Here is a 12,091-nt window from a genome sequence, read left to right on the forward strand (position 1 = left end):
TTAAAATTGAGTATTCATAATTGAAAACTAAATGGGAAAATGTTAATCTAGTAAATAAATTAAAAATAAACATTACTCAATTTCATGGCATTACTTAAAAATACACATTCAAATATTTTTAAAGTCATAAATAGTATATTTCGTTATTTTATAATACTTGTTATGTACACAATTTAAGAATTTCAATTTCAATGGTTACATACCAAAAAGAAGTATAAAAGATAAAATTTTAAATTGATATTCAAATCATAATTGTAATTGTGTTTATAAGTTTTTAAATTAAAACATCTTAATCATAAGTTTGAGTTTTCGACTTTTCGGTATATTTTTTTGAATGCTACTGACTCTATTACATTGTAGTATCTGTTCAAACATACTTTCTCGCACAAAGAGTCAACAACGCTTTTACAGGGAGCGGTCATTATATATCATTTGAGCACACAAGATGCTTGGCGAAAAGTTATGTTATATATTGTCTTTGAGAAAATATAAATAAATTATAAGGGCTTTTGAGCAACTATGACAAGTCTTACTGATCCAACTGATACTGCTTTAATTGAAAATGGTCCCTATTTCCCTACGCGATAAACATCATAAATGACTTCCGTATAAACTCCAATTCAAAACACCAAGTACTCAAGTAGGGCTAAGACATTCAAGGCCATAATTACAATGAAATAAAACTTTTTATAACGATAGCAAATTTCACAAAGTTGAAGGACGATTCACCAAAACCAAAGCACAATAGGACTAAAAAAGAAAAATAGGAATCCGCATTAAATTTAATTAATTAATTTATTATTTTTTGTAGTGAAAGAGTTATAATAACAAATTTAACCCCATGCAAATGTAAACTTAAAAGATATTTTTTTTTTTTTTTGTATGCACGATTCAAGTCGAATTATATTGTTTTCATAGCGATAAGATATTATATGTTGTATTTAAAAAAAAAAAAAAAACACCATACTATATGTTATAGGTCAAACTCTCAAATCACATGGTTAACTCGCACCAACACGTCCTATCTTAAAAACTCGAAGGCAATCAGCCTTTTCACCCACACCCAACTCCGAGGGTTTACGTTTTTATCAAGTAAATTAGCAAAGGAACAGAGGCTTTTACGGACTAACTCGCCCAACCTTGTATATTTACAAACCGAATGTACACTAGATCCTCACAAGATTCTTAAAATAAAGAGCGTTACAACTAAAAACCTTGAACAAGACTCACTCATAGCCTTTGCTTTCTAATTCTTACACAATCTGGCTACAAAGCAAGGCTATTTATACTAGTTCAAGGCGGTTACAAGTCAACCGCTTAGCTTTATGAGAGCCAATAACACGCTACCACATTGCCAAGGTCTGGAACTGCCTCACATGCCGCAACATGCTTTAGAACTGTCCAATCGCCCTATGGTCGAGCTAGACGCGCACCATTCCGGCCACTTGATTCGCAGTTGCTCGCACTCGTGCTGCTCTACACCTGCATGATTTTCCCGCGTCGCGCCCAACCACTTGGACGCGCCCCCCATTTCTCACAACGGCACGACTAAGGCTACACCGTACCGAGCCCTTCCACACCAATGCGCCCAAGTCCAGGCCGCATCGAACCAACCAGCAAACTGACGCACAAAACCAGAGCCAATCCGCCCCGGCACGCTAAAACTTAGTCGTCCTACACTGGTTCGCCCAACTAGCACCTACCCTTGCCCAACCAGCAATGCCACGAGACCCAAGCCCATTGCAACACGAGCTTGTCAAGGCCCGACGCAAACTTCAGCCACGGACCAAGTCCGCACATTGGCCGAGTCACGTGTACCACAAAACGTGCTCGTTCAAGTCAATCACCTGCGACTTAGCCAACCGACTAACCAAGCCGACCAACTCTTAAGCCATGCCACCCTCACGACTTAGCCACAACAAAACCCATTGCCATGCCAAAACCATGGCTTTTAGCCAAACCAAGGCCAAAACCAAATCCACTAGATTTAGGGGTCTAACACTAGACCACTCCAATATCGTACCAGATGCGTCAAGAAGGAATAGCTTTGGGTTTCTTTAATGCCATTTATATATAAAAAGGGGTTTAATTTTTATTTTTCATTTTTTTTATAGGTGATCTACAATATATAATAAAAAAATCAAAAGTAATCCCTTAAGTCGGTTAGAAATTAACCTCGGAAAAGACTATATCTGCAATATTTTGTGGAATTATAATCAATTGATTGATTTGATCGAAACATTCGTATTTTCTTTTCATTTTAAAAAGAGACGTATTTGAGAAAAAATTCATTGTTATCCAAGACAGGAAAGAGAGAGGCGAATGAATAATGAAGAATGGGAGGGGGATTAAGGCGAGCAGTTTTTCAACTACTTGGACACTTTATGTCGTAATAAACACCAGCCGCTGTAAGCCATTTTCTCTTTGGCAACCACTCTCATTTCACATAAATCCAACGGGCAACACGTCAAGCCTTCTCAAATCACAAAACTCCTAACCCAAATATTCAATTTATTTTCAATTAAATTATATCACCCACACACAGAATCCCAATGCCCCTTTCCCTCTCTCATTGTCTAAATCCCCTCCGCCTCTTTCCTCTTGTCACCTTACTCCCCTTAGCTTCCCCCCTTTTAATCCCACACCCCAACCAATATCATTTCCCATTTATATATCTATCAATTGTTATTATTATCTCCCCAAAATGTGTTATTAACCCATATCATTTCTTAAATTTTAAACAAAACAAATACATGTGGTCTAATGGCATGAAGTGACTCTCCTAATTGAGTGTGCTTCAGTAGGCTGCCAAATATATGAGATCTTAGTTAGTATTTTAATAATTAAATTTTATATATAAATAGCATTTTTTTTGGGGTGTGAAAATAATTAAGAAATTGTTGATGAGTTTTGTTTTTCAATATTTAAGAGCGAAGACAATCGCGAGAGATTGAGAATCAATCCTGGGTGGGTGAATATAAGGTGTTGATGGCCGCGAAGGCATTTCCGATGGTTGGCGACGCGGCGAATGTGAGCGGAGGCGCCACCAGTAGTAGGGAGTATCACCTGAACGACAGCCACCACAATATCCTTCCTTTGCATTCTTCTTCTTCTTCGGCTTCTCCTTCTTCTCATCTGGCGCTGCTTTGCGATAACGCCAAGATGGTTAGGAAGAGGGCGGCGTCGGAGATGGAGCTGCAGATCGGCGGGGGAATCAGCGAGCACGGCAGGTTTCTGCGGCGGAACGCGCCGCTTCTGGGGGATTTGAGGGTTTGCGGGACTAATTTTGGCGGCGGCGCCGGGGGTGATAATGGTGGGGGGAATAGTTTGAGTGTGAGTGTGAGTCATCCGAACCACGTCGTCGTCAACAACTACTCCACTATGCAGATAGCGCCACCGCCCACCTCCACCAATTTGAGCGTGACGTCAACGTCCGACGCCACACACTTGGCTTACATGGAGCAGTTACCGCCGAATGAACCGCAGCCGCCTCTTCCGCTCTGTGTTTTCTCCGGCCTTCCTCTCTTCCCGGCTCCTTCCAGAGCTAGAAACGCCGCCGGCGCCGCGCTGCAGCCGGCGCCGCTCCCGGTGACGGCGAGCGGTAGTGCAATTGGAGTTAACTCCTCCTCCGCCGGCGGCATGGCGGACAACGGCACCGCGATGGCGTGGATCGACGGCATCATTAAGGATCTAATCCACATCTCCACTCACGTGTCGATCCCTCAGCTTATCCAGAACGTGAGAGAAATCATCCACCCTTGTAACCCTAACCTCGCCGCCCTCCTCGAGTACCGCCTCCGCTCTCTCACCACCGCCGCCGCCGCCGATCCTCTCGCGGCAAACGTTTACGACGATTGGAGAAGAAAGGAAACACTGCAACCTCAGAGCCAAGACGCCATTACTCATCCCCTCCACCTTCCGGATTCCATGACTCCTCCTCCTTGGGAAATAACACTCCCTCCCGCCGCCGCCGCCGCAATCACCAGGCACCAGCTCCGCGACAATAATCCCGCCAGCCTCCCGTTTGTTCCGGTTCCGAGTTCAGATCGTCAGGACCAACAACAACAACCCGGGAGAATGGATAACGAAAAGCAACCGGAATCTCAGTCCCAGTCCCAATCCCCTCCGGCGAGCGAGAACACCGCCGCGGCGGCGTTGATTAGGACGGAATCCATTATGAGGAGAGAAAAGGAAGAACTGGAACAGCAAAAGAAAGACGAAGAAGGCCTCCATCTATTAACCTTACTCCTACAATGCGCGGAAGCCGTCGCCGCCGACAACCTAGACGAAGCAAACCGAATGCTCCTCCAAGTCTCCGAGCTCTCAACCCCATACGGCACCTCCGCGCAGCGAGTCGCCGCCTATTTCTCGGAAGCCATGTCCGCCCGCCTCGTAAACTCATGCTTAGGAATCTACGCGTCGGCGCCGCTCAACGCCCTCCCTCTCAGCCTAAACCAGAAAATGGCCTCCGCCTTCCAGGTCTTCAATGGCATCAGCCCCTTCGTCAAATTCTCCCACTTCACAGCCAACCAAGCCATCCAAGAAGCCTTCGAGAGAGAAGACCGAGTGCACATAATCGACCTCGACATCATGCAAGGCCTGCAATGGCCGGGCCTGTTTCACATCCTCGCTTCTCGACCCGGTGGGCCCCCTTTGGTCCGCCTAACCGGCCTAGGAACCTCCATGGAAGCCCTCGAGGCCACCGGGAAACGCTTGTCGGATTTCGCCCAGAAACTGGGATTGCCCTTCGAATTCTTCCCCGTCGCCGATAAAGTCGGCAACTTGGATCCGCAACGCCTCAACGTCAACAAGCGGGAGGCCGTCGCCGTTCACTGGTTGCAGCATTCTCTGTATGACGTCACCGGCTCCGACACCAACACCCTTTGGCTCTTGCAAAGGTATATCATATCCATCTTCTATAACTATAATACCTTATTTTTTTCAAAAAAAAAAAATATTATTTCTTTGGTCTCTCCATCCGTACACATTATTATGATTCCAGTACAACATATGAGATCATATGTTAGCAGTTATTCTGTGTTAGGATAAAGTTGGGACTTAATTTACCCTTGATTTAAAACCCTAAAATGGTAATTTTTTTTGGGTTTTTCTGCATTTGCCAGTTGCGTGCATTTCTAGGTAAAATTAAAGCAAAATGGAATATTCACATTTTCTTGATTTCTTTGTCTTGTTTAAACGCAAGCTTTATTATTAGACTACTAATTATGGTGCAATCTTTTTTGTCACATGAAAACCCAAATACGTAACAAAGCATTATTGGAAACAAAAAATTGAAAAATAAAGTGTGGAATATATAGCTTCCACCTTTTTGGCTACATCTGATCAATGTGAGAATGACCATTGATGATAGCTTTGGCAAAAGCGAAAATAGCTTTACGAACTTGATGCAGATTGTTGCGATTCCTTGCTGCAGATTTTCTCCTATGTTTGGTTGCGATTATGGTTTGTTTGCTAGTTTTTAGGGTTTTTTTTTTTTTTTTTTTTGTATTACTACTCTGTTACAATATAATATCTGTTCATATATACTTACTCAAACCCATTATATCCCATTTGAGAGAGTCATTTTTTGTCACTAGATCAGAAGGTTATTGACACATCTACTCTCGGTGAGTAGTATGTTATTATTATTTTTACCAATAAAATTTTGACATATAATGGCGTGATGGATGGATTTCAATTCAGATTGGCTCCAAAAGTGGTGACAGTAGTGGAGCAAGACCTGAGCCATGCAGGATCGTTTCTGGGGCGATTTGTGGAGGCCATACACTACTACTCGGCGCTGTTCGACTCGCTGGGGGCGTGCTACGGCGAGGAGAGCGAGGAGCGGCACGCGGTGGAGCAGCAGCTACTGTCCAGGGAGATTCGGAACGTGCTGGCGGTGGGGGGGCCGTCGCGGAGCGGCGAGGTGAAGTTCAACAACTGGAGGGAGAAGTTTCAGCAGTCGGGGTTCCGGGGCGTGTCTTTGGCCGGAAATGCGGCGGCTCAGGCCACGCTCCTGCTCGGAATGTTCCACTCCGACGGGTACACCTTGGCGGAGGACAACGGCGCCCTCAAGCTTGGTTGGAAGGATCTCTGCTTGCTTACTGCTTCTGCATGGAGGCCACCTCCCCTTGCACAATAAAATTCATAATAAATCACTATTTTAACCGCTTTTATATTTTTTATTTATTTTTTAGTTTTACTTACTATGTGTAATATTTTGATCTTCTCTCTTTATACCGTTGGAGACATGTTTTTGACAAAATTGCTTGCAGTAGTAAAATTATGTACCAAGTTAAATTTTAGTAAAAGAAAAAAAAAACGAATTGCCTTTTTTTTTTTTTTGAATAATTATTATTGGCTTGAGTTCAGATTTGATTCTCACTTATGGAATATATATACACCACTTTTGACACTTCCAATCTTCGTACCACATTTTTAAGACTAAAAGTGATACAATTTAAATAATAAACAATCAAATCTAATAAACTTTTAATTAAGAACAAAAAAAAAAAAGCAAATAAAACACAATAATTAGAAAATGCAAAACTAGAAATTATCTATTCTAATGAGTTAATATATCATATATGGGTCTAAGTTGAAGATCACAAAAGGGAAAATAGAAAAAATAAAAGGAAAATAAAGAAGTATTTCAAGTAAGAAAATTGTTACTTTCTTCCATAAAGAAAAGTTTGGGAAGTAGAGCTTAGTAATCTGTTTCCTCTTTGGTAGAAAGTGTTTAACTTGGAATCTTAAAAAGGTAAAAGGCAACCAAAGAAGGAAGTACAACAAACACACCGCTTTGTGCATAAAGCCTTCCAACTTTTTTTGGATCTGTAAATATACACAATCCCAAAAAGAGACTTCAAAGTGGGAAAGAAAACTATGATTAAATATTTCATATATATATTACATATTTTGTAATCTAAAAGAAAAAAATTGGAAAATTTAAATCTGCTAACTGTTAGAGAAGCAAACGCTATTTAACAATGAATAAGAAACAAAATGTCTATGCAATGATAATCCACAAGACAGGAGGTTCAATGCGTGTTTTGCCGATTCAGAGATTTGGACTTGAACCATCTGCTCTTACGAATATATTGAAGTCTCCAGGAAGCAAACGTAAAAATATAAACAAATATAAAGTTCCCACAGTTGAAAGAATAGTCACATGGCTTTTTTGTACACACCAGAATTCATATTTCTGTGGTCCAGTCTCGAGGCAGAAAGCGCAGAGGTAATGCCCTGTTGTCTGTCAAAGTTCTCTATGTCCACCTCTGCCACAAACGAATGCACTCCCTCTTGGCTTGACGGGCAGGAGATTGAATGATAGAAACACGATCTTTGAATTTGTAATCCTAGTACCAGGAGCCAAGTCCTCTGAGCTTGGAATGATTCTATCGGCATCCACCAGAGGGAAATTTGTGTAACCTTGTGATCCCTGCAAAATACCTTGAATCTAACTTTAACTCTAATAATTCACATTGCAATTGCTTAGCAATTGATCTTCCGTGTTTATATAGTTGCTCCAAAAATCTGCGTAATCATGGATGGCCAAATCAAGCCATGGTTTCATGTCACCATTATAATGCAAAACCCTTGCGTTCTTCACAGCTTCTGTACCCAGACTAAAGTTATAACCCAGTCCAGATAGTACCCAGTTCTCATCAAGAGCATAAACTTCGCCTTGAAAGGTTAGCAAGAAGGCCCGCAGAGTCACAGCCTCTTTTGTCCCCAACTGTTAAACCCATTGAATAGAGACGGAAACATTAGTAAATCTTAAACTTCTTTTAAGAGAAACAGTTTATGTAAATTAAGCTCTAGCATTAGCAACTGGTAACTGAACTATGAATACATAAAAATTTGAACCCATACCACAAAAAAATTGGTCATAGTTACACATTTATCTCCACATTCATCTATTATTTTCTCATCAAAGCAGGTTCAGAAGGTTGCAGAAAGCTAAAATGTTCCCAAGTTTGTTTAGGAAGCAATAGAGACTATCTCACTAGTATAATTCGAGGAAGAGAATCAATTTGCTATTTGATGCCAGCACTGCATGCTAGGGGGGGAAACAGTGAACTATTTGCTAATTCACTGTGACTTCTTGTGGAAGTACTAAAAGGTATTTTAGTTCACATAATTTGGTTACAGCTCAGAAAAACACATAGTTGTGCCATTCCACAAACTAAGGCATTGCTAGAAAAAACATAAGAATAATAATTAAAGCTAGCAGAACAATTTGCTACTAACCTCTTGTACCAGCCTTTCAAACTTTCCTGAAAGGTCTTGCTCCCGCCACCTGACTAGATCAACGACATTTAATCCAGACATCCAAGCACATGATTTTTCATCAAAACTCTTATCTGTCAAAAAGTTTTTCAGGTGAACCAACTTAACTGAGCAATGCTGTACAGCACCAATCACTTTTCCGTCCAAATTAATGCTCCACAAGTCTGACAAGTCTCTTTGGACAATAATGTCATCATCCAAAACTACTACTTTCTTCAAAGAATTAAATATCTTGGGAAGGAGAAAGTGAGACTGTGAAAACACAGATAAGTGCTCTGTTCTCATTGGAGTCATAGATGATTTATCAACATTATGAAAGAAAATAGAATACTCCTCAGGCAGTGAGAGATGCAATGGAGCAGACTTGGTTTTGTCATCCAAATGAAGATCTTCAATATTCAAAACCTGGACAGTGGCTTCCTTGTACTTGTTTCTGAAGAACCACAATTTCATGGCAAAGTAATTCTCCCTATCTGTCAGCACATGAAATACTTGATTCTCACTCTCCTGAATATACACAAGAAATCCAATTAGCAAAGCCAGTGGAATTGTCAGTATGGACACATTATTTCTGTAACACAAGAGAGGGGGAGAGAGAGCAAGCGAATTATCATACTTTTGCATGCACAACTGTAGAGTTTATTACAGCCGATGATGCAAGTACATTCTTGGAGAATATAACAAAATGCTTTAAATCTGGATCCAAATGCCTCGCTATCAGTGAAAGCTTCTCACTGGGCAGAGGGGATCTAAAATATTCTACAGTTAGTCGCATTGATAGACAGTGGAGGCTCTTAGGCATGGTTTGGACTGCAATTTGGTAGAGAAGAGCCCCCTGTCTTGTAAGGAAACTAGGTTCATCTTCAGTCAGATCAACCAACTGTCTAAATTTTATGTCAACATTATTACAATCCACAGGACAGGCCTTGGCACTTGCAATCACAGCTTTCATCCCCTTTAGCTTTTTTCGAATCCTGGTAAAACACAGACAGACATTGAGTATTGTGGCAATCTACACTATTCAGTCATGATTATCACATGAATATCATGTACAAAAAGGATACATGATTAAAAGCTAATGAATGATCTATGTAGTTTGACTAGTTTCTCATGTTATTCTTCAGAAGGAAAACACCATAGTCCAAAAATAGATACTTCCTATTCATGATTGATTCTTCAAATTACTGGTAGAATGCCTATTTGGGTAGATAAAATCAATGAAAATGAACTGATCACAGAGCATGTTATACGTGTCCCTTTCTTGTCTATAATGAAAGGGGTAAAAGATCCTAACTGATGACATTTGTCCTGTCCCAAATAAAATATGTAATTCCTCATGCTGCTTCTTTTTCCTCCTATTCTCTTGGCTTTCTTAAAATATTGCACCCCATTTATGTGAAAGCTAAATTCAAAAAGAAAGTAACACAGCTTGTCCTAGATAAGTGTAATAAACTAGATATGTGCTAAATATCCAGTTAGCACAATAACATATCCAAAAACAGCATCCTTCTCAAAAGAAAATGAAAGCATGCCACATTATTTCAATCCTTGTGAATGCAATATAACCATTATGGAGCATGTACATTTAGAAATAAAATCTGAACATACCGAGGGGGGAGATCATTATCTGTTGTTGCGAGGTTAAGCAGATGCTCAAAGTCCTGAATATGTTTCTTCATGTCATCTGATAACTTTCTAAAAGCTGGAAGCTTCGCAATACTGGGATAATAAGCCCGAGCCTCAAACAATAGGTTCTTCATTTTTCTCACAAAGAAATCATTCACTTGCTCTGTATGCTCTCGATGCCATGTGCAGTAGCTCCCAAATTTTAAATCACACATATTAGAACTCATCTCAGCTTCTATTTTGTCAGCAGAATCCATATTGCCAACTTTTATGCTCTGCAACACATATCTATATTATAATAATTCATCCATTGCAAGGATTCAGACAGAATGTAAGACTAAGACTAAGGCAGTAACTCCAATAAATACATACATTTGCTTTTGGCAGTTCTTTAGGCATTCCAACTGGCAATGGAGAACCTAATGAATAATTAGAGAAGAGAAACAATATTAATTAAAAGAGGACAAATCTATACACTCCAAAGTCCAGTCAGCATAGTTCTGAAGGGTATGGACTAAAGAGAGAGGAAAAAGACTAGGGAAGCTATAAAAGAAGCAATTTCAATTAGAGAAAAAAAAAAAAAAAAGCTAATATGTAGGCAGTTGGGGTTGGACAAACACATACATAACAAAGTAAGAGACATTTGCATACCTTTAGTCTCATTCTTAGTTTCCTTGTCAATGTTCTTCTGAAAATCCTGGAAAAGATATATGGAACCACATACAAGGTCAACTCAAAAGCTGAAGATTAAAACCTAAAAACAAAACATTAATAAACAAAGCCCTCCTGTAACCGTAGCTCATAATAGTTACTTTGAACAGGACTCTGTGTCTATGTTGTATTCAATAAGCTTACAGAAAAGAACTTAGTCTTAACAAGCAAAACAGTATGAAAAAAACCTTTGGAAAAGTTGGTCCCACGCTTCTTGTAATATCATCTACATGCCTTGATTTATCACCCTGCAAAACAATACACAAAGAACAAGATGGGATTATGAACATGCTGACAACTATAGCACTGTAGTCCATTCACAAGCACAAGTAAATACATATATATTACTAACAATGAGATATAACATTATCAGCTGTGCAACTAATGTTACTACCCCTGGTAATTAAAAAGGGCTGACGATGAAGACAAAATTGCCAAAATGTATTTACCTCCAATTGTTCCCCAGTCAAGAGATCCTCATTTTGACCATTAACTCTAGCCACATTCTGATAAAATCAGGATGGTAATCGCCAGGAAACAAAAAGGATACAATTCAGAACAAATAGCTCACAACAAGACATGCATATTCAGAATAATATAAATACTTACAGAAGAAGAACTTTGATGTTCAGACGCAAGTCCTGCAAAATATCAAACAGAAAAATCATTAAAGATAACCTAACTCCGTTTAGCAACACTCGAATTGAAAACTAGAATTTCCTCTTTTTCCATTTTGCTCGGTTGAGGCAAGACAATTGCGTAGCTCTGAATCCAGCAAGCTTAAAGCAGAGAATTGAGATCTATTATCCAAAGGAGAGGAGAGAGAGTGAGCGATTCCGCATCTTACCTGAGGAAGACTGGAAACTATTGTTCTGGCCAAGCAAGAAGACGACGGGAACCAGCATCGAAAGTAACACAAGACTTAACACCGCAATCACCAGACCTTTCCATCGCTTCTTAACCACCGGAACAGCATTAGACTGACCTCCAACAGCCCCGCCCTTCATCTCCGCCTTAGCACTGTCACTCTACTCCTACTCAATTTCCTCTCTTCTATATATTTCAACAACGTAATGAAGAGGCGATAAGCGATGACGTCTGCCGGAAATTGAGTCCCGCTCTACCTTCCTCTCCAGCTCGACTGGACGGCCACCGCCTCCGCCACCGCAATGCAGTGATCTAACACTGCGTCGGCGGCTGTTTCAGAGCGTAGGCCGGCGGAATCAGGAGATAAGAATATAAGATCGTGAGATTGAGATTGGATTGAAAATAGTGAAATACTCAAGTTTACACTTGACAGTAACATCTATGAGCCTGACCCCTGTAATTATAACGTGTTTATGGTGCTCTCAACTCTGTAATATCAAGAGCTTATCCTATTTCTTTTTGGTGATACGAATTTGAATTCAAGAAAACATGGGCGTTTTTATTCAAACATCGGAATTATAATCCTATTTTGCGC

General features: G+C 40.3%; 2 protein-coding genes across 4 annotated transcripts; one reads left to right on the top strand and one right to left on the bottom strand.

Annotated features, from left to right (window-relative positions):
* The first annotated feature begins 2,887 nt into the window (after positions 1-2,887).
* On the top strand, positions 2,888-6,342 carry LOC109159158 (protein SCARECROW). Its single transcript, XM_019307200.1, has 2 exons — positions 2,888-4,898; positions 5,704-6,342. The coding sequence occupies exons 1-2, from the start codon at positions 2,989-2,991 to the stop codon at positions 6,140-6,142; spliced, it is 2,349 nt and encodes a 782-aa protein (XP_019162745.1). The 5' UTR covers positions 2,888-2,988; the 3' UTR covers positions 6,143-6,342.
* Positions 6,343-6,864: 522 nt separating this feature from the next.
* Positions 6,865-12,008, bottom strand: LOC109159159 (probable galacturonosyltransferase 7). 3 transcript variants are annotated; one of them, XM_019307202.1, is made up of 10 exons: positions 11,477-12,008; positions 11,242-11,270; positions 11,079-11,135; positions 10,818-10,877; positions 10,570-10,615; positions 10,291-10,337; positions 9,901-10,193; positions 8,909-9,266; positions 8,254-8,799; positions 6,865-7,738 (listed from the first exon to the last, which is right to left on the bottom strand). In XM_019307202.1, exons 1-10 carry the CDS (start codon positions 11,634-11,636, stop codon positions 7,472-7,474), a joined length of 1,863 nt encoding a protein of 620 aa, XP_019162747.1. In that variant the 5' UTR covers positions 11,637-12,008; the 3' UTR covers positions 6,865-7,471. The 3 variants fall into 3 exon arrangements, with proteins under 3 accessions (XP_019162747.1, XP_019162746.1, XP_019162748.1); XM_019307201.1 differs by having other exon boundaries at positions 11,239-11,270; XM_019307203.1 differs by having other exon boundaries at positions 9,901-10,206; positions 11,239-11,270; positions 11,477-12,006.
* Positions 12,009-12,091: the final 83 nt, after the last annotated feature.

This window comes from Ipomoea nil, unplaced genomic scaffold (genome assembly GCF_001879475.1).
Source record: "Ipomoea nil cultivar Tokyo-kokei standard unplaced genomic scaffold, Asagao_1.1 scaffold2826, whole genome shotgun sequence".
In the NCBI taxonomy this organism is placed as follows: domain Eukaryota; kingdom Viridiplantae; phylum Streptophyta; class Magnoliopsida; order Solanales; family Convolvulaceae; genus Ipomoea; species Ipomoea nil.

What these genes read in the sequence shown, in the direction of transcription:
- LOC109159158 (XM_019307200.1), top strand. Translation starts at nt 2,989, where the DNA reads ATGGCCGCGAAGGCATTTCCGATGGTTGGCGACGCGGCGAATGTGAGC. An exon ending in ACCCTTTGGCTCTTGCAAAG is followed by an intron (nt 4,899 to 5,703) that starts GTATATCATATC and finishes ATTTCAATTCAG; the next exon opens with ATTGGCTCCAAAAGTGGTGA.
- LOC109159159 (XM_019307201.1), bottom strand. Translation starts at nt 11,636, where the DNA reads ATGAAGGGCGGGGCTGTTGGAGGTCAGTCTAATGCTGTTCCGGTGGTT. An exon ending in TGGGACCAACTTTTCCAAAG is followed by an intron (nt 10,616 to 10,817) that starts GTTTTTTTCATA and finishes TATCTTTTCCAG; the next exon opens with GATTTTCAGAAGAACATTGA. An exon ending in AACTAAGAATGAGACTAAAG is followed by an intron (nt 10,338 to 10,569) that starts GTATGCAAATGT and finishes ATTATTCATTAG; the next exon opens with GTTCTCCATTGCCAGTTGGA.